The sequence below is a fragment of the Lycium barbarum genome, chromosome 9 (assembly GCF_019175385.1).
Source record: "Lycium barbarum isolate Lr01 chromosome 9, ASM1917538v2, whole genome shotgun sequence".
Classification (NCBI taxonomy): Eukaryota; Viridiplantae; Streptophyta; class Magnoliopsida; order Solanales; family Solanaceae; genus Lycium; species Lycium barbarum.
The window spans coordinates 37429789-37451886 of record NC_083345.1 but is presented as its reverse complement, the minus strand read 5'-3'; the positions used below and the strand labels follow the sequence as shown (position 1 = coordinate 37451886).

The following is a 22098-nucleotide window of genomic DNA, read 5'->3' as shown; positions in this document are numbered from 1 at the left end:
GATGCCAAGTTAAAATCGAGACAGGGACGAGAATTAAGAGAGGCAAGAATAATGTGCGAATGCTTTCTGCTTTTCATTCATCATAATGGCCTCTTTATATATAAGTAAGGTCCTTCTTACCCTAGTCTAATAAGATAACCATATTCTAAAAGAACTAATCATCCTATATTACCATAATTATAAATTCATCAAAAATAGACCAAAACTATTACAATTTTACTAGAATAGGATTCCCACCGACTTAGAGTTTTACCGACTCACCGACGTGACCGGACAAATTGGTCCGGTCACATTCGTCTCAATAGTTACATGAATGGTGCAAATATAACCTTTTCGCTAACAGATTTTTTTAAAATAAATTATTTAGCTCGTTTTTTAATTAAGAAAATGTCACGTGGCTTTAAGAAAATAAGTCTACCCATTATTTTTTAGTAGATTTATTTTTTTATAGCCACGAGGCAATTTTTTTTCTAGTGGGTTATTTGGTTCGTTTAAAAAGAGCATCGCCTTGGCTTTAAAAAAAAAAAACAAGTTTACCCATTTTCTTAAAAGAACGAAACTCGACCCACCAAAAAATGCATTTCACAACTTCCCCTTGATCTTTTGGTTGAAAGATTTGGTTCCTGATTTGTTTAGTTACAGCTAAATATTTATGGTCAATAGAGTAGGACATGCCGATATGGAACTCTTTATAGCAATTAGATTTTTTATATACTTCATGAGTGTTAGTTTTATCCCTTTCCTGCTCATTGATGAATGATATCACCATGAACAGAAAAAACAACAAGAAATTCATGAAAACGTAATGTAAGCCCTATGTGATCATTATACCATTAATGACAAGTACACAACAGAATGACTTGGATAAACTTTTATGACACACCTCTGTCTCAACATAAATTGAGTGAGCCTGCACATAGATGAGCCATATCTCACGTTGTCCGAAAATTCTCAGATTTTGGTAAAACTACTGATAACTACTGGTGTTATAGAATTAATATATCTCGTAAATATTATGATAGTACATTTTGCATGTTCTAGTCCTATTGTTGACAACCTGAGGAGAAATTGGCTATGATCGCTTGTTGGTCATGGTCAATTTACTTATTTTATGATATTAATAGGCTCCTCCACGTTGGCACGGGCCATTCTTTCCTGGTATTGAAAGAAATACCACTCACACTCAGCAAATTTAAGGTCTCTCTTCTACTATTTTTAGGGAAAGAACAATAATGCCCGCTACAAACAAAATAATTACCCATGCTCCCTTACTTTCATACCCCAAACCTAATGACCCTTTCTACCCATTGAAGCTTTTGCATATAATTGTCTCTATTTCTTCTTTTCTTTTTTATTTCTCTATTTCTTTTCTTTCTTTTCTTCTTTTCCTTTTTCTTGTTTTGTTTTCTTTTTCTCTTTTTTGTTCATTTATCTTTTTCCCAAATCATACTATTTTTAATTTTCTTTCACCATAGTCGGATTCCATATTTAATTCTAGCTCCTTTCTTTTCATTTTTTTTTCCTATTTTATTTTTTTTTAATTTCTTTATTTCATGTTCCTTTTTAATTTCATTTATTTCTTCTTCTTTTTTGCTTTTTTTATCTCCATAAACTAATTTCATTCATCCTTTCTGCTATTTTTATTTATTCTTCTTCTTTAATTTATGGTGATTTTCATTTACTTTTTTCTCCTTTTCTAATTTTTTTGTTCTTTATTTCCTGTCCTTTTTTTTTTATCATCTAATTCTACACACATTTTGGGTCTTTTATTTTTGTTTTTATATTATTTATTTTTACCAATAAAAAGGATAATTGATATATTATATTTTTTTATTTTTTTTATAAATAAAAAATAAACATTTTATTCTAGCATATAGTATATCAAATCACTAGCAGTTGATGTATACTATTGCAGTATATTATAATACCCACATGGTATATATCATATACTTACCGGTATCATACAAGACTAATTGTTCATTCCTTCAAGTAAAACACGCAATCCTCTGTGTTACCAACTGGTATATATCATATACTGATAGAATAACAAAGAGTACTAATTCATTCCTTAAAGAAAAAGACAATTCAATCATCTATGATACCCACATGGTATATATTATATATTGACCGGGTATTAGAGAAGATTGATCCATTCCTCCAAAAGATACTACTCAGTCTTCTATGATATCCACATGGTACATCATATACTGACAGGGTATCGTAGAGGACTCATAGTTCATTAAAGCAGTCCACTGTGATGCCAACCTGATATGATATGTATCATCTACTAATAGGGTATCATAGATCACATATTCATTCCAACACTACTCAGTCATCTATGATGCCTACATGATATATATCATATGTTGACATGATATCATAGAGGAATGATCCGTTTCTTTAAAAAGACACTCCTCGGTCCTCTATAATATCCCCATAGTATATATCATCTGCAGACATCGTATCATAGAGGAATGATCCGTTTCTTTAAAAAAACACTCCTCGTTCCTCTATAATATCCCCATAGTGTATATCATCTGCGGACATGGTATCATAGAGGACTGGTTCATTTTTTCAAGAAAAACATTCCTCTGTCCTCTATGATACCCTCATGGTATATGTCATATACTAATATGGTATCATAGAGGACTGGTTCCTTCCTACAAGGCAAACATAACTCAATCCTCTATGATACCCACATGGTATATATCATATACTAACAGGGTATCATGAATGATTGGCCCCACATGATATATCATATGCTGACAAGATATCATAGATGACTCATTCATTCCTTAAAAAGAGCTCAATCATCTATGATACCCACATGGTATGTATCATATACTAACATGGTATCATAGAGACTAGTTCACTCCTTAAACAATCCTCTATGTATGCTGACATGGTACATAAAGAATTGACTCATTCGTCAAAAAAAAAAAAAAGCGTCTCATTGTTTTATGATACCCACGTAAAGGTATCATAAATGACAAATTCTTTTCTTCAAAAGGAAAAAATCATATTTAAAATAATCAACAAATAGAGCTTAAGCTTAATAATACTATCATTTTTAGCAAGTTATAAAAACAATTACAAAAAAATTGAAGTCATATTATATATATACAGATAACTTTTGTTTTTATTTGCAAAAGAGAAAAAATTATAAAATTATATTTTTTATTAATTTAAATTTCAATAAATAAGTTAGTGACTTTAGTATGTTTTATATATTATTTCTTGTTGTAGTCTAATTATTTAATTTTTTATATTTTATTAATATAAAATTACTTAGTTAATACTTTATTTTTGTATTCTATAAAAGACAAAAATGAAGAAGAACCAAAAAAAAAAAAAAGATAAACTAAACGAAAAAAAAGAGAGAGAGAAAACAAATAAAATAACAAAAAATGGAGACAAACAGTTGTCTAAAAAAAATAAAAAAAGGAGATTAGGAAACAAACCAAAAGAAAAAGGAGTTGGGAACAATTGGGTAACTGACGGAGTAATTGAGGCCTCAATTCTAGAGGGTATACGGCAGACAAGGGTAAATATTTTGTCTTTTATGGGTATTTTGTGTTGATTTCCCCTATTTTTATTTTATATTGATCTCATTATAATTGGATTCTTATGAATTTTGTACTCGTCCATTTGGACAAAGATCGCGTATTGCTCTTGACTTGATGCTCCTGCCTCCTGCATAACAGAGAATTATGAATTTAGAGCAAAAACCTTAATAGAGTATCGAATATATTGTACGTTCACAAACAGTATAAACAATATAAAACTTATATTCATAAAAGTATCCAATGCATGTTTCTTTTCAAGTCTACCAAACTTTAATGATTAAACACTATCATAGAGTATAGATACATTGTTTATGCATGATCATACAAAATAGCTACATTATGTATACACTCAATTTACAAATAAATCCATTGTCTCTAACATTCCCGAAATTCCAGGAGCACCACGTCAAGAGCAATACATGATTGCTCTTGATTTAACCGTTAACACACGCACACAAAAAAAGAATTTTTAGATAAGGACAAAAATAAAGTTTTCAAAAGATGCTATTGTCCAACACGATGCTATTGTTCAAAGAGCAATTTCCCAAACTTGAGGGGTAATGAAAACAGAAGCAGAAAATACTCCATCTATAAATAACCGCCTTTCCCTTCAACTCGCATGCAATTTGATCGGCAAAAACATGGATGAAACCGGTGACATGTGCAACGACGGCAGCACTCCAATGATTATAGTATGTTTTCCAACTATTTTGAACATCGCATGAGTACTAAATCTTGGGTTTCTCTATCTAATTATTTGCTATTCGAATGAGGTGATCACGATTCACGAATGGAGACACTATCTGCGAAAAAAATTACCTCTGTTTGCTCTAAATAAATCAATACATAACATTTGTATATTACGTACATAAAATTTTATTACTTCATCATGGTTAATTAATGTCTCAATTGTGGCCAGTGCTCCTCTTGGAGTTAATTTTCTGTTAAGTTTAAACTAAAGACATGGTGCGGGCAGTTTTTTGTTTTCTTGGTCAGTAAGGGCTGGACAGTTACTAATAAATCACCTAGTTTTTTTTTTTCTCTCTCTGAGATTTGAACCTGAGACCTCATGGTTCACATACCAACCACTAGGCCACTCGCTTGGACCCAGTGCAGGTAGTTTGTATTGAGTTTTCATATTCTCGATCCCAACTAGTTTGGGATCGAGACATAATTGATAGATGCTAGTAGTTTGTCGGAGTGTTTGCCAAAATTTTGTGGACTCCTCAGTCCTCACTACTAGAAAGAGAGGTTTTTCCAACCGATATTCAGTGGGAAATTAGTGCTATAAAACGTGACTTTCCCACTTCATTCTAAGGGAACCAACTCACTACTCACTGGAAAAACGCATGGTGGGAAATAAGTTACCATTGAAACGCTGGAAAACTTCCTAATTTTTCTGTGTGGAAACACTACTACATTGGTTTTTCCCACCGAACATTTTTCAGTGGAAAATTAGTGGGAAAATAGAGATTTTTTTCTAGTGCCTTTGGGTTTTGAAGCGTTATGGTCTTTCTTTCTGTTTGAAAGCAATTGGCTAGGTGGACATACGCTAGGTTTTGCTTCTGCAAAGATATCAGTGTATTTGAGTTTGATGGTGCTGATTGAGAGTGAAGTAACACTAAGTAAATGCTAGTGGTTTCATTGTTGTAGTTGAGAAATTCAAAACTTTGTGGATATGCATTTTGCTTGTGCCACGTAATAGTATAAGTTTGTATGGCAGAAGCAACCAATTTTTAGTCCTCCTCCGAGAAGATAGGAATATTTTGTCACTCAAATGTGTGTTATTTTTGGAGAATTGATTATTAAAGATAATGTTTAATCCAAATAGATTAACTTTTTTGTTCTGTAGGATTCCTTTGTTAAAAATGGACCTTCATCTTTTGTTGAATAAAGACGGATTGATGTTTTCTTCTTTTTTTCAAACATTGTAGTAAATTAGTAATGATGATTTGGTAGAAGATGTTTGACACACATATAGGTAGGTATTGTCAGTATATTAATCCTTCCCCCCTTTTATCTTTCATTTAACCCAAGCACATTATCCTTTCCTCCTTTTCTCCCAACGAGATCAAGAGCTTCTGCCACCATGTAATTTCTTCACCTTTCTTTTTGCACTTCTTTGTTATATTTATATAAGCAGGCTTCAATATGATCACATATGTCAGAAGGTGCAAGCAGCATGTATTGAGGATAGATGAGAGAAATTCGCTTGAGATGGTATGTTCATGTCCTGCATCGACTTATACCAGTTCATAGGCGTGAATTATGGTGAGTGATGATGTTAAAAAGGGTACGAGGTAGACCGAAAATCACAAGGAAGGAAGTTGTCTCGAAAGACCTACAATTCCTAAGAACAATGTAGACTTAGCTAAAGATAGCATACAATAAAAGAATAAGATCCATATAAATGATATCTACTAGTTAGTAATAGGTTTTATTCTTGTTAGTACGTTGGTTTGGAACCTATTGCTTTTCTAGGAGTATTTTGACCTTATCATAGCTTTATATGCCTCTAAAATATAAAGAGCCCCTATTATATCACTGTTGTTGTTGTTGTTGTTATTATTATTGTTATTGTCACTCTTCCCCTTTTAGTTAGTCCAAAAAAGAATGACATTTTTCCGTATTTAGAACCAATTTAATTTCAGTCTTTCCATTTTATCCTTAATGAAATCATTTATAGTATCAAAAATTTAAACCATAAGTTTCAAAAATCTTCTTTTTCTCTAAAACTCCATGTCCAGTCTAACACTTTCACATCATTATACTGTCGCAGGTGGGTGGTGCACACAAGCTGGCCCGGACACCACGGTTTTCACAAAAGAAAAACATAACTGTTTGTCACACCAGGATCGACAATTTTGTCTTGAGATAATATTGATTTAATGTGTGAACTAGGTCCTTGTTTTTGTTAAGATTTTCTGAGACCTGACAAGGATAGGATAAGAGAATAATGAGGAACACAGGCCCTATTGTATAACCTAGTGAGACTAAAACTTGTTTCATTGAGGTACATTTATTAATGAGTAACATGTGTTTGAGAAGCAAATATGACACCCTTCTGCTTCTCTATAAAATTCAATGTTCACACTCCAGAAAGGTTTCGGCTAAGTGAATAGCTGTCCCGATTGCACTAGTTTTTGTGCCTTTAGCTCACAAATTCTGAGGGGGGGAAAATAGCGGGTTTAATCTTTTTTTCTGTTATTAAAATGCACTAGTTTCTCAACTAATGTGTTGGAGAAGATGAAGGAATGAGTGGTCTATTCTTGATTCTTTCACTATGGATAAGGTTTGGGCTATGTCTGTTCTGTCATGATTTTTCTGTAATTTGTTGTGCAACTAGTTCATGTATTCACTTAGAATCATCCTGGATTTATTGCTTGGGATTATAGATGAAATTACAGGTTCAATTGCATGAATGCAATTATTTCACGAGCATGACTGATATTAACTTTGTGAAGGCTGATGCATTTAGCAGATGAAAGAGGTGAAATGTGTTAAACAACCTTAGGTTCTCTGTTAGTGGATATGTGTCTCCTCCACTGAATGAACTGTCGTGGTATTAAATTTATGAGTCACGCAAAGAAGCATTGTGAAAGAGCCAGCTTTAACATTTAATCATGTTGAGCCTGAATGAACAGTCGTGGTATTAAATTTATGAGTCACGCAAAGAAGCATTGTGAAAGAGCAATGAAGTATAGACTTAGAGATATTATAAGGGTGACAGAGAACCGGTTTGAGTTTGGGTTTATGCCTGGTTGATTTACAACAAAGGCTTTCATAAGACGTTCAAGCAAAATTTATAGGGAGAGAAAGGACACTATACTCCACTTAACCTTCATGCTAGCGAATCCTTTATATAAGGCTTCCTGGTGCGCAATTTATATGATAAGAGTGAAATTCATCAACCCTTGGGGAGTGCTGGAGAAGGAAGAAAGATACATGTTTTTTAAAAGATATGTACAAAGTAGCGGGAACAAATGTGAGAATAGTGGAGGACATATGGAGTTTGCCAGAAGCAATTATTTGTATTGAGTCTGTACTTTGTCCTGAGCATGGATGAGGTAACCAATAGTATACGTAAAGAGGGTTCATGAAGCATTCAATTTGCAGATGGTATTATGTTAATTGACATAAGTAGCTATGTTAACAAAAAGTTAAACTCTGGAGAAGTTCCATGGGGCATGAAAGTGTCATGACTCATGATAAGTAGAAGCAGATTGAAGACTTTGAAAGTTATCCTCTACAAGATGAATGAAAGTGAAATGAGATTAGACCTGATTGTGGTTCTTAAATACCGACAATTTAGATACTTTGGCATAGTCTTTCTGGAGAATGGCATGAAAAGACAAAGATGTAACAAAGAGAATAAAAATGAATGACCTAATAGAGGAGTGCTTCAGGAGTACTAGGTGATAGGGTGTTCAATAGAACAATTGTGAAACTAATAACGTTTCACAAATAATGTTATACGAAGGGGGAATGTTGGACCTCTCTAAGACTCAACATATCCACAACGTGAATGTAGTGGAAATGTGGAAACCACAAAGTGATTTTTATTTGCTTTTGTCATGGTGTGTTCTTTGCATGAAAATTGGATGCTGTCAAGGCATCTCAAGTTTCACACCCACCTAGAAAACCATTTGTGGTCCTCTTAGTTTAAAGAATCTAGGAGAAGAAAACTCTAAATCTTGAAGTTGATTGTTACCTCCTTTGCAGGTAACTCACCTGTACTGTTTAACAAAGCCCACTACTATCCTTGATTTTCTAAGGAGGGATTATTTCTTTTCTCTTATTATACTAATGTTGATCTCCTTCTCTTCCTATTGTGCAGGATGCGATGACTGCTCCAAGTCCTGCCACAGGTCCTATTACTGAAGATGAAATTAGAGCTTTTCTGTTGCAGGGAAAATCAGTGAGCACAGCGGATCTTGTCCTACAATTTAGATCTCGTTTAAAATCTAAAGAGGTATGACAACTTGTCGAGACAATTTGCTTATTGTGGCTCACTGACCTATAGATTAGGCTTGTAAATGCAGGGAGCAGCAGCAACAACACACAAGTGTGATCCCACAAGACAGGGTCTGGGGAGGGTAGGATGTACGCAGACCTTAGCCTACCTTTGTGGGGTTGAGAGATTGTTTCTGATAGACCCAAGGCTCAAAAGAAAAGAAGAAATTGAAGCATGGTTGCAAGAAAATAAGACAACAAAAAAATAGGATACAGATGAAATGAAGCAGCAGATAGTAATAAACACTGAAGAAAAAGAAACTACGCAATTACTAAAATACTACTAATAAGGAGAAGTGAAGAGGAGGCTAGCCCCCTACCTCTCCCACACTAAATGCAACAACACTCGGCTATCTACTAACCTTCCGCCTTAATCCTCGACCCCCATACCTTTCAGGGAATCCTTAAAAAAAAAAAATACTAAATTGAAACTTTTGCTGCTGACAAGATTGCTCATAGCATCTGAGCCTCTTCATATTTGAGTTAATCTAGTGAATAAGCACCCCAAAAATGTAAAGCACAATCAGATGTCTTCAGTATCACCCAAGTTTTGCGACTCCTTTTACTTCTTGAGATATGGTACATTCCTCCTTAACTTACGTGATTTTATTAACTAATTTGACGCAGGCGAAGGGTGCTTTTGCTGCTGTATTGAGGAGGATCTGCAAGATACAGAAAATCCGTACAGGAGCTAGCTATGTTGTGTTACGAGAGGAGGGCGAATTACTGGATACTTTGATAGCAACGGATTTCTTTCATCTTGAATTCTAAATAATATTTATTTTTTAAAATGGTTATTTCGATCATTCATTGAAAGCTTCTATTATAATACTATTCTAATTCGAATTCGACCAATTATAATACTATTCTAAATTTCTTCATTTGAAGTGATTTCTTAAATTCGAATTCGACCAATTATAATACTATTCTAAATTTCTTCATTTGAAGTGATTTCTTAGCCGCTTTTTGTGTTCTTTTTGGATTCAAAGACTAACGGGCTACGGACGGCTTGGGGGTTACAAAACCAAATGGTAGTCATATAATGGTTAACATTTTATGATGTATTTTTTCATCAAATTGATATATAAAAATTGCAAATTATAGTATTTTTTTATGGAGTTCTCAAAATATATAGATTTTAATCTTAAAATATTAAGCTAATCTAATCCAATTTAGCTTCAAAGTTTCGTCAAATTGACTCTCGAAAAGCAAAAAGTGCAGTCCTCTGATGGGAAATCTGTTAAGATCCACCCATGATTCATGGAACCATTCCTTCGCGTGCCGTAGCTTATGATTCGTGCTATTGCTAGTGATTAGGGGCATCAAGACACACAAATTGGGACGGAGGGGGTAATATAGCATACTGTAATGATCACATCCAATATGTGGCCATTGTAAGTTAAAATAGACGTCTTGCAAGACAATGTCCTTTCGTAGAGATGGATATCTAATAGACCAATTAGAAACTAACAACCGCAAAGACATCAAAATCACCCAAAAATGTATATAAAATTGTGACATTCGAGGAAATATAGTCGATTTCCTGATTCACTTCTCCAAATAGAAAACCTGCGTCAAGCTTTTATGTCGATCCTCAACCACTAGAATTGTATCCGTGCCCTGGAACAAGCAACATTAACTGCCAGAACTTGAGACATTGTCCTTGACCCGCAAATATTGAAGCTGAAGTGCAAATTTTCACGTCAGTGACTTGGATAGCAGCTAGTTTCTAATAAAATCTCAAAGAGAACAAGCATTATTTTCATGTTTAGGAGGGTTCACAATTGACCTATATAGCACAGAACATGGTCATTCATTATAAACAGCAATCGTCAGCACCCCCAAATCCAGGCTCCCTCTATTATAGGTTCAATCTACCGTGTTTGCAAATTGGGAAAAGCTTGTGCAGGGTATTCATTCATTAAGAAGGAACCAAAGATGAATCATGCCATTAATTACTGGTAGCCACACATTTCCAGAAGTCAAGAATAACTTGACCTCAGCTTAGTGTCTCCTCTGGGTGTAGATGAGGTTCTTCTTCAAGCTTATTTTTTTTAAATGTTCTTCAAGTTCTGTGATCACTTGGAGTATTTTGTTATGAGGGCTTTGTTGAATAGTGCAGGCTAAGGTGCGAGCAACAAGCAAACACCACATTCGGGAAGATCATGCTTCATTCTGAATGGAAACTGATCCAAAAGAAAAGGAGTAAAGAGGCTATTTTTACCACCGATGTTTTGAAAGATACAAAAACTCTTCATGTTTGGCATTATGTTCCGTATGAAGCACATAAAATCATCATCTACGTGTTTCAGCAGGTTGAGAGGGCTGAGCCGTTGAAAGTTGCCTGTATCTGTGCCCTAGATAGAATGCTGTCAGTATCCACGTGAAGCAGACCTGAAAGAAATGCCAAATTTACGTTGAACATTCAACCTTAATTTCTCTGAGGCTTTGCAATCACTACATAGAAGCGTGCGTTAGTGAATCCAATAATCTGGAACAGTATAAACGCAGATGATAGTTCCAAGAAATCTGGAGCAGTGTTGTCAAGAGAAGGTTTAACTTACGGGCAGGGCATAGAGAGAAACAGCTGATGCCTTGCCATTGAGAGTGCTAAAGAGTAGCTTGTACATTGCAGCTGCTGTAGCATCCCCAAGTCTTTGAACAATCACATCCATGCATACCTACGTAGACACGTCGCCCCCCACAAAAAAAAAAAAAAAAAAAAAAAAAAAAAAGAGAATCATTCTACTGCTAGGGATATTCAAGTGAACACTCGGAGCAGCCAACTATTATAACCACGATAATTCTTTTAAGTGTCATTAAACACTTCATGCGGACCTAATAAAATGATGTTAACCTACCAGCTATGCTCCTATCAAAAAGATTAAAGAAGTGGAAATCAAGAAATACTACAGACAGGATATTCACAATTCAGGCTGCTGCTAGTATGTAAGATGGAATTTTGATAAGCTTTCAGGTCACTATTTTTTTAACATACCTTTGCTTTATACTTCTCTTCCCGTGAGACAACAGTGAAAAGAAGCTCCCTTGCAGGCCTGGTAACGACATATGTGACCACCTAATTGTAAAAGACAATAAAATATAAGGCTCAATTGCGTAAGTGTATCCCTACTTATCTTTTATTCATTGTAAAACCTGTCAGTTCCCTGTTAAACTAAAAAGGCAGAATACCTCAGTACCTCCCTAAACTTGGCACGGCTTATTCAGCACACACCTAGACTTTTCTTTGTCCTAATTATCCACTTTATACTTGGCTATTTGATAGCCTCAACCACCTGAATGGTGATGTGGGAAAGAGCGTGGAGACACTCTCTGTTAGGGGCATCAAAGTAAAGAAAAATTGAAAATCATCTTTCAAATGGGGAACTTTCCAACCATTAAATGCCATATAGACAGTCTATTTCTTCCAATTCTGTCTTTCTCCTTGCTGCTTCTTAATATCAGTGATGCAAAGATTATTTGTTTCAACTGTGTATTTCTTCTTTTTCATACCAAAAATGTAAAAGAACTGGCTGAAACACCATTATGCTTAGCCAAATAAATAAAATTTCGCTACAATAATGGGTTCCAACAGCATATTTCTTTCTATTTCTTCTTTGAATGCAATAGCTATTTATTTCCATTATGTATTTTTTTCCGGGACAAATCTGTGAAAAACATAGTTGAAACTTCATTATTTTTAGCCAAATAGAAAAAGTTTTAGCCAAAATAATGGAGTTTCAACCATGTATTTCTTTTTATTTCTTCTTTAGATGTGATGCCTATTCATTTCAACTATGTATTTTTATTTTTTTTTCACGAAAAATATGTAAAAAGAACTTGGCTGAAACTTCATTATCTCTTGCCAAATAATAAAAGCTTTAGCCAATATCATAGAGTTCCAACGGTGTATTTCTTTTTATTTTTTTCTTGGGAAAAGGATCAAAAATACCCTGAACTATTTGAAATGGGTCAATTTTACCCTCGGTTATGTTTTTGGCTCAAAAATGCCCTCCAACTAGCCAAATAGATCAAAAATACCCTACATACTAACGGTTACTGCAAAACAAGAAAAAATGGGACAATTTTGTTGAACTACTCGAAATGGGGCAGTTTTGCCTTCCATTTAAAGTTCAGAACAAGTGCTCTTAATTGTAAAAACTTGAGCAAAAACTTATATTGGAGATTATGAGATTACTTTGACTATTTAAACTATAATTTGTATACAATGCCAATTTTAAGTTTTATATAAGTTCAATTACCAACTTCGTATACCAAAGATAGCTAGCCCAGCTTTGAAAAATTTGTGTTTTACATCAAGTATTCATAAATTTTAATTTTGGTCTTTGTGATTTTTAGTTAAGTATAGTTATCCCTCATTTAATTGATAAGAACACTTCTAATCCTTCTGAGTGCGAATCTTCACAAACTCGACATACTATTAAATGTTAATCCATTTAATTATTAATGTTATGTGCTAAATTTTATACTGTTACCGCATACTTGAAGGTAATATTGTTCTAGAAATAGTTCAAATATAACAGGTTTCCTATAAAAAGGACCAAAATATAAAGTTTAGTTAATTAAATGTTAAATATGCTTACTCAAAATTAATAATGGGAGGACCAAAAGTGCAGTTATCCCAACTGCTTTGAATCTAAGGTTTTATAAATTCCATGTTACACCTCTTCTTTAGTATATCAAGTTGGGACATTTTTTTATTTTATTTTATTTTTTTGATAAAGAAGTTGGCAGTCATAATTATCTGTATATTTAAGTTCTATTCCTTCATGGAGGCTAATTAAGAGTGCATGTTTAGTTAACTCACTGACTCACATATCATTAACTTTCTATTTTGATGTTACGTTGGCTTGCAGGTACATTTGTTGGTCTCATATATGATGTAAGGTTGAAAATAATTATGAAAGGAGAAAAAGTATCAGAGAAAATGGAGAATTGCAAAAATTATCAGTTTCTTTCGTTTATTTGGTTTGAATGAGATTAAAAGAGAAGAAATAAAAAATTATTTAAAGAAATTATTCTCATAATTAAATTTCTCATATGTTCAAGAGATAAATTGGCCCATTTTCCCTTGTTTTAGAGCAACCGTTGGTAGGAATGGTATTTTTGAGCTATTTGGATAGTTGGAGGGTCTTTTGAGCCAAAAACGTAATGGTGAGGACATTTTTTAGCCAAAAACTAACGGTGAGGGCATTTATTAGCCAAAAAAGTAACAGAGGGTAAAATTGACCAATTTCTAATTGTTCAAGGGTATATTTGGCCCTTTCCCTTTTTTCTTTATATGCAATGAACTTTTGTTTCAACTTTATATTTCTTACCAACTCGTAAAAAGTTTGGTTGAAACTCCATTAATAAGGGTGTGCATTATTCGGATTAAACCGTAAAATCAAACCAAACCAAAATTTCTTTTGCTATTTAGTTTGGTTTTCCAGGTTTTGGTTTGGTTTCAGATTAGAAATTTTGTTTTCTAGGTTTGGTTTCAGATTTTAATAAACAAAAACCGGAAACCGAATTATTTGATAGAGTACATCATATGTTTATATATAACACAGTTCATCCTTGGCACATGGTCAGTAAAGAAATCGACTAGCATTAATTCATACCTACATTTTGGTTTGACTATGATATTAGAAGTGCAAGCTTATTCTTGTTGACTTGTTCCATTATGCTTTTATAGGAGCCTAGGAGTGTTTGGCTATCTCATCACATATTTATTGTTATCTTATCGGTGTTGTCCATTATCTCAGTCATGTGAATTGAATTTATAAAAAATATTAATTTAAGAGATTTGACATTACCACTTCTCATTCTTTATAAAGATTATTCTTTTCTGGTCATTCAAATATAACTATTTGATTATATTAGATCCGTGTTTTCTTATATGACACAACCTTTACAATTGAAAATAACCGAACCAAAAAAATCAAACCCGAACCAAACCAAATTTATTTTGGTTCTTCTTGCATGGCATTTTATCAAAACCAAAAACCGAAAAACAGAAACCCAATAATGCAAAACCAAACTGAAAACCTGAATGCACAACCAAATCCATTATATTCCGTCAAATTAAAAAAAAACATGGCCTAAATAATGAGTTAAACTTTTTTACAAATTTGGCCCGGAAAAGATGATCCAAAAATGTAATGAGTTTAAAAAGATTTTATTTTTAAAAAATGTCACGTGGACAAAGAAATCCACATGGCAGCGCGTGGGTCTCACTTCCATCAGGTGAGATTGGTCAAGGATCAAGGCTATCAAATAGCCAAGTATAGGGAACGGAGGAGGTAATGAGGACTTAGAAAAGTTTAGGTGTCAACTAAAAAATCGTGACAAGTTTAGGGGCTAATAAGGTATTCTGGCAACTAAAAACTGTACGAATGCCTGAATGACTTCCTTTTTTACAACTTCTCTTGTCATTAGTTTTTATCACTTCTCTTTCGAGGTTGGGGAAAAGGTGTAAAGTAAATATACCTTCCTCAGGGTTTCTGAGATGGCCACTGCAATCCATGTAGGCCATACTGCTAAAGCTATTAAATTTGTGAAGGCAACAAAAGGTGTGGCGCAAATGGCTAGAGTAACACCAGCAAAAGTAAGGATGCGCCCCTGCAACCAAGAGATGAATAAAGATTTTTAAAAGTTTTGGCACTGGATATACGATTAAAAGAATCATGAAATATGTTGTGAATGTAGAGAAAAATAAAAGAAAGAAAGGGAACTGCAGTTCAAGACACTAGGAAACTGATCAACTTATAAAACTGTCCTATATATCTAATCACTTTAAAATTCTACGTAATCTGACTTTGAATACATGGGAAGTCTTTGGGGATCCTTCAAGATACACCACTAACACACTAGGAGCTGACATTACCAACGTGATATTAACACTCTTAAACACCCCCCAAGTGACAGACGTAGTTTATATTCTATGGTGGAACTCAGATGAGGAAAGTGATGCGAAACGACGAGTATTTGGCGAGGAAGAAGCCATCACCACAGGCTCCAGTCAGAACCTCCATCACATTTGAGAGCAGATAAGATAAGTTTTATTTTAGAGTTGTTCAAGTAGCACAGAGAGATTGTATACACTTCCACAGATTTGAGAAATTGAATATCCCCCCAATACCCATTGCCTTCTTCCCGGAATAACACACTACACACACAAGGGAGAAAAAGGATTAGCTTTGCGATTGAATATTTACATGTTATACATCTATACCATACCGTCAAAGTAAGCTGCCCAGCAAGGATGAAAATAGCAATAAAGCTATTGATCTGTGCAAATAATCTCCTCCTACCAGTGGGATCTGTTACTGCAGCAGCAATAACAGTTACTTTCTGCAAAAGAGTCAAAAGGTTGGGGGGGGGGGGGGGGGGGGGGGGTGAGGCTGCAGTAACTATAAGCTGGTCTTTCACAAAGGTGGTCATCCATGTGAGATCAGTAAATCACATAAATGCACCACACTACAGATGATGATGCATTCTGTCACTTAAACAAAGGAAATTCTTATGGTACCTGGAAGTAAAAAAAGGACGACACGACTGCACTCAGCCAAAGGAATAATGATACGTGCAACAAGTAAGTCGAAGATAGAATAAGCTTTAGTCCATCCAATATAGCCCAGAGCTGAGGCTTTGCTACAGAAGCTGGCGATTTTGGGGAAGTTGTTCTCTGTGTGAGCTCTGGTACATTCTCAACCTCTTTAGCTTGATCGATATCAGCTTCCCTGAAAACCAAAAGGATAAAGGTTAGAAACTGCTCAATTACAATATTCTTCTTTCATTTTGAGTAGGGTGGGGTGAGGAAGGAGGTAGAGAAAATAAGTCATGCAAGGACATTCAAAGCGCCTCTCTTTCACTGCTAGTCTGGGTACTTCATTCTTCCAATAAATCAAAAGATTTATATCTAGAAACTAATAGTATCCAATAGTTCTATACTTTGCAGTGTGTATCTATCTTTTTGTTTATATATTTATTTTTGATAACCAAGACATCCCTGAAGGCCAAAGGCACACGGTCCGAATCTCAGTAGATATGGACCCGGCCCTATGTGAAATCTTATTTTTAGTAACAGGATTTCCTACTTTTTCACGTTTCAGCTATACATTAAACATATTAACACCTAGCTAGGATATAGATATGTAATTATGTCACTGGATACGGAGGGTAAGAAAAAAAAAAGACTTGCGAAGCTTGTCGTTTAAAACAAGCCATAGACATATGTGTGGTTATAAATCATCTCACTAACGGTAAAATGGGAAGTTTAAAGATAAATTGTTTCTAAATATAGAAAGGTGTCATTTAACCCTCAGGGGTTGGCCTAGTGGTAATTGGCTTGAGCCTTGGGGTGCTCCCTTTCAAGGTCTCAAGTTCGAAACCCACTGGGTGCAAACAATTTCTGAGGGCCATCGGACTGGGGTAAAACCCTGAATTACCCGTGGTGCACTTGCGGGAAACTCCTTGCCGAGGGCCTGTGCACCCCCGGGATTAGTCGGGGCTCAAAGAGACCCGGACACCCGGTGCTTAATCAAAAAAAATATAGAAAGGTGTCATTCTTTTTGGGACAAACTAAAAAGGAAAGTAAGCGACATAAAGTGGGACAGAGGGAGTAATAAATAAAGTTAAAACAGTAAAACCTTCATGCTAGTCAAAAGGATTTTATCTAATTTGTGAGGGAGATAGTACTGTCCAGAGAGATGAATTCATATGTTAAACTGTAGAGGAAGACACTTCCAGACTGATTTATAATCATCCTTATGGTGTGTTCTTAAGGAGTTACATAATGTCTTCCTCTTATACTCTTGGACTATCAAACTGAATGGAGCACAGATAAAGATATCAGGTTCATGGTAACTTTTTGGTACAATGCCTATATCTTTTTCCAGTTTGTTCTTATACAAGAAGATTTTCCTGCTAGATCAAACACCTCCGTATCCAAGAAAATAAAATAAAGGGAGCTGATAGACGGACCTGTATCGAACTTACACCATGACTCAATTAGACTAGGCAAAATTATGTTATCATAGAGAGAATTTTCACTAATAAAGAAGTTCACCACCCAGAAAAAGATGAGACACCAATGCAACTGCAAACCAGGAATAACAGGGTAAGAAACCTGAGACAGCCATCCTAAGGCTAATAAGGAGAGAAAGAGGCTAATTGCTTGCGTGGAAAGAGCTACTGAGGGAGCTGATCGTACAATTAGAAATCTCTTTTCCTAATCTCATCTAGTGAAAAATTCTATTGCTAATAAAACCTAGTAATACTCCCCTATGGGGGTAGAACAAGAAGAAAGAAAACCTTAGGGGAGATAGTTCTTCAGGAAGTTGTAAGACATCTTTCTTGATTCCTTTTGATGACTGTGCAGCAAGTTCCATGAGAATTGCTGAAACAAGAAGTAAATCTGCAAGAACCAAAAGGGAACTACTTAGAACATAGAAAACAAAAGAGCCTCAAGAGAATAATCAGAATAAGGAAGCAAGACAATCATAAAGAGATACACACACGGTCCTAACCAAGCCATTCCTGTGGCAAATAGCGAACCAAACAGCTGGCCAAGTGTAGCACCAGCACCAATAAACCCAAACAATCTTGACCCTGACTGTATACAGTAAAAAGTTATATTTTATCTCAAATTGCTATCATGAAGTGTAAAAACAATATCTTGATCTATTATGTTGTTTAGGCAAGGTATGTACTTAATCACTTTAAATTCCCTTCTGTAGGAGATGATATCTTGTTAAAATTATCCAATCAATTAGAGGTACAATTACCTCACTATCCATCACATCAATAACTCTAGCCCAAGTTGAAGATATAGTAATAAGATTAAGCAAAGCAACCTGAGAAACAATGAAGCAAGAACCTTATTCAGGAAATAAACATCAAATTTGACAAATACTACTATTAGAGGTTATTGCAATAATTGAGAATTAAGCAAAAGCATTTACCCAAAGAAACAAGGCAATTCTCACTGACACGTAAAACCACCCATGGTTGCTCCAACTCGACGAGTTTGGAGTATTCGTGTGACTCACTTCCACTTTTAATTCCTGTTTCAAAGTTGAGGACACATAGAGTAGTCCCTGCAATATTGTCATTTTTCATTAAAACAGTTGCATCATCAAAAAGTTGCTGCCAAATCATGAAGTTGTACCTTGATATTAAATGGTGAACTACCCGGAGTAGAAGAAAGCCACAGGATGTAGAATGCAACAAGCGTGAGCCCAAAAAACCTGTGTATCAAGACCAAAGCCTGGAATTTAAAGAAGCGACCATTCAAGATGACATTTAAAAAGACTCAAAACAATCCTAAATCAGTTTCTAACACTCCACGTTGGTTTCACCACACAAGAAGACAGTAAGCAGCTGAAGCTAATTCACAGCATTAGACAACAAACGGTGTGTACAATTTGATATCCTTATGTCGTAGAGTGTCAAGATTTGCAACTTCTTGCTTCTCATTAATCATTATAAATATAGCCAGATAATTTGGTGTCGCTGATAAATTCAATATTACTCTCAATGACACCAACTAGGCCAAAAATTATCATTTATTAAATACATTAGTGAAACAATAATTTTACAGCTATAATACAACACTCTATTGTGGTCAAACGGAAACCACCAAGAGACAACTACGTCATGCAGCTCATGCTTAATACTGATGGTGCAGCATACACTAATCTTAGGCATGGAGGTGTAGGAGGAGTTATTCAAAATGCAAAAAGGGAATGGGTTGTAGGCTTTGCTAGAAACCTAATAGAAACAACATACACTTGTGCAGAATTACTACCACTCCAACAGGGTCCAAAACAAGCACTTACTGGAAATTAATGACACTTGAAGTAAATATAGACTCAAAAGAAGTGTTAAACTTGGTTCTGGAAACAACAAATTTTCACATATTTTCACGGATTGCAGGTGCCTGCTTGAGCAGCTGGAGTGGCCCTCGGTAGGGCACGCGTATCGGAAAGAAAATCAAGTAGCAGATAAATTAGCTAAAGTAGTGTGACGCTTGATGCATATGAAGAACGTTTTGTCTATGATTCTCCTCCCCTTTTGTTTTAAATATTTTAGTAATAGAGCTGCAAGGAAAGTACACTAGAGTAGTCCCTTCATCTATGTATGACACATATTGGTATTAACAATACTATCCTTTTAACAAATAAAAAAGGTTTAATACATCGACATCCCCTCAAACTTGCTAATAAATTTCGTTTAGACACTCGAGCTACGGCTTGTTCTAATTGTGCACCTGAACATAATATAGTATTCCCAATAGATACTTTCGGTACAAATTTTGGAAATTTTTTGCCCACGCGCACATTACGTAGATAAGTTAACCACTTAAAATATATCACCTCCTTTAATAATACGAATTAGTCTCAATAAGTCATAAAACGTCACGCGTCCAATTGAGCATGATGTATATAATTAAAAAGAGATCACACATTTTATGTGGTTAACTTATCTATGTAATGAGCAGAGTCAATCACGTGTAAAAGTATTGAGGTGCTCAATTAGAACAAGCAGTAGTTGGAGTGTCCTTACAGGCAAGTTTAAAGGGGTTGTGAATGTAGTAAGCCAATTATAATAAACACACATAAAAGAAGGAGATTAGAGAGTGAGTTAATGAATAATAATACCTTGGACTTGGAAAGATTAGGCAATGAAAAGATTAAGGTGGAAAGAGGGGCAGCAAGGAGTGTGAGTAACAAGGATCCCACAAACAAGCTTGGCAAATTCCCCAAGCCCAAAGAAATAGCCCCTTCATCACGTAATGGAAGTACCACAAAGTATGCACTCAATATCTGCACATCAAAAACAATTCATTCATCTTTGTATTTAAAATCATTAAATGGAAAAACCTTTAATCAAGAAGATGTTTAGTGCTTACAAAGAAGAAAGTGGAGGTGGAGTAAAGCAATGGTGAGAGCTCATGGGGAAGAATAGTAACGAAAATGGAAACAAATGACTCAATTTTATCTCTCCCCACTAAATTCATCTCATCTCATGCTCTAACTTCCTTGTTTATTACACTCTTAACAATACCCAACTTATTGACTTCAAGATCATCGAATACAGACAGAGAGATCTGACAATGTTTAGATTTATCACACGTTGGGAGTATTAAGGATCTGCCTTCTTTCAAGTGTCCGCCAAAAAAAAATATATGTTTCCTTTTTTAACTTATTTTATTTGATTGAGAGGAAAAATTAGAAATAAGAATGAAGAATGGCTAATTGAAATGATAACCCACGAGGGGTTACCTATAAGAAAAGTAGAAAAAGGAATAAATATATTGATAATTTAATTCTTCGTCGCCGTAGTAAATAAAAGAGAAAATTGAATTTAACTTAAAAGTGCAAGTTTAACTACTCCTACATTCCAATATAAATAAATTTCTGATAATTTTTTTATGGTTGAATTTTTCAAAGTCAAAAGATGTAGTATTAATTAGTATTTTTTTTCAAAATTATTCTTCTCTTTAATGGGTCTTCCAAAAATCACAATGTTGACTATCTCTTGTTTTAATAAAAATTTGGAAAGAAACAAAAGGATAATATTAACAAATTAATCTTTAATTGGTGTATTTAAATTTTCAGCACCAGGAGCCGTTGCACCAGGTGCTAAAGCATGGGTGTTTTGTATCCATTGAGCAAAAACGGGTTGTAATTGTATAGCGGTATCTGAAAACATATCTTGAGGACGCCTTAAAGCGCTAGAAAAGGAACCACCCAGAGCTCGCGGAGTCCGCGCCCGTGCCGAAAGTGAAGAAGCTTTCCTCTCCTTTCCGTCGAGCATGCCCGCCCTTTAGCACTTCCCTTCCCGAAATGGGAGTAGGAGAAAGGAAAGCGCACTCGATCAATTACCATGCCATGTCGTAAGACAAAAAGTCACCCGCAGGAGCGGAAAGCCACTTGACTCTAAGGAGAGGAGCAAGAAAGCCATCAAAATAGGTCAAGGGAGCGTCGGAACGGTCGGTAGCTGCTTAGTCTCATCCGAGAGTTTAATCTCCTTACTCCTTACTGCTTTTTTCTTTGAAAAAATGAAGGGCAGATTAATAGGAAGTAAGCTTAATCGGAATGAATAATAATTTTTCTTCTATGATCGATCGATATAAACATCAACAGCTCCGAATTTGATCAGTTTCTCCTCAACAAATAAGTGCTTGGGCCACTAAAATCCTGCCTAATGGAGAGATAGTTAGATGAGTACGTAGTGAGAGTCAAGGTCAAGGTTTATTGATGAGTTCAGTGGACAGAACGATCGATGTGAGGCCTAGGTCAAGGCAGGAAGTTAAAGTGTGACTTCCCCCGTAGTTGGGGGCGGGGGTTAAGCGTTCGATTCGACAATGAACACTAAATGAAAGAGGTAAATCAATTTTCGCACCCGCCTACGATTTCCTTCCTTTTGCTCTTCCTTCGATTTGCCTCCACGAACGCGCCACTTAGGAGCCCTACTCATATTCCAAAGGCGTTACTTCAATTCAAGCGCA

At 35.1% G+C, this 22098-nt stretch overlaps 2 protein-coding genes across 5 annotated transcripts; one reads left to right on the top strand and one right to left on the bottom strand.

The window, feature by feature from the left end:
- The first annotated feature begins 3153 nt into the window (after positions 1 to 3153).
- On the top strand, positions 3154 to 9396 carry LOC132611321 (transcription initiation factor IIF subunit alpha-like). Of its 4 annotated transcripts, XM_060325750.1 has the most exons (4): positions 3158 to 4258; positions 8404 to 8538; positions 8609 to 8662; positions 9207 to 9396. In XM_060325750.1, exons 1-4 carry the CDS (start codon positions 4127 to 4129, stop codon positions 9348 to 9350), a joined length of 465 nt encoding a protein of 154 aa, XP_060181733.1. In that variant the 5' UTR covers positions 3158 to 4126; the 3' UTR covers positions 9351 to 9396. The 4 variants fall into 4 exon arrangements, 2 of the variants coding, with proteins under 2 accessions (XP_060181733.1, XP_060181734.1); XR_009571540.1 differs by lacking the exons at positions 8404 to 8538; positions 8609 to 8662; positions 9207 to 9396 and adding exons at positions 5710 to 5786; positions 6346 to 8390 and having other exon boundaries at positions 3169 to 4258; XM_060325751.1 differs by lacking the exon at positions 8609 to 8662 and having other exon boundaries at positions 3227 to 4258.
- A 534-nt stretch (positions 9397 to 9930) lies between these two features.
- LOC132611320 (uncharacterized) lies at positions 9931 to 20850 on the bottom strand. Its single transcript, XM_060325749.1, has 14 exons — positions 20497 to 20850; positions 20246 to 20410; positions 18754 to 18852; positions 18548 to 18682; positions 18371 to 18439; positions 18102 to 18198; positions 17898 to 18000; positions 16114 to 16324; positions 15822 to 15935; positions 15072 to 15203; positions 11578 to 11658; positions 11144 to 11260; positions 10804 to 10973; positions 9931 to 10262 (listed from the first exon to the last, which is right to left on the bottom strand). The coding sequence occupies exons 1-13, from the start codon at positions 20602 to 20604 to the stop codon at positions 10875 to 10877; spliced, it is 1530 nt and encodes a 509-aa protein (XP_060181732.1). The 5' UTR covers positions 20605 to 20850; the 3' UTR covers positions 9931 to 10262; positions 10804 to 10874.
- Positions 20851 to 22098: the final 1248 nt, after the last annotated feature.

Excerpts from the sequence above, each read along its gene's own strand:
- LOC132611320 (XM_060325749.1), bottom strand. The coding sequence starts at position 20,604 with ATGAATTTAGTGGGGAGAGATAAAATTGAGTCATTTGTTTCCATTTTC. Across the intron at positions 18,683-18,753 it reads GTTCACCATTTAATATCAAG|GGACTACTCTATGTGTCCTC; the intron begins GTACAACTTCAT and ends ACAATATTGCAG. Across the intron at positions 15,936-16,113 it reads CGTCCTTTTTTTACTTCCAG|AAAGTAACTGTTATTGCTGC; the intron begins GTACCATAAGAA and ends ACTCTTTTGCAG.
- LOC132611321 (XM_060325750.1), top strand. The coding sequence starts at position 4,127 with ATGAAAACAGAAGCAGAAAATACTCCATCTATAAATAACCGCCTTTCC. Across the intron at positions 4,259-8,403 it reads GCAGCACTCCAATGATTATA|GATGCGATGACTGCTCCAAG; the intron begins GTATGTTTTCCA and ends CCTATTGTGCAG. Across the intron at positions 8,539-8,608 it reads CTCGTTTAAAATCTAAAGAG|GGAGCAGCAGCAACAACACA; the intron begins GTATGACAACTT and ends TTGTAAATGCAG.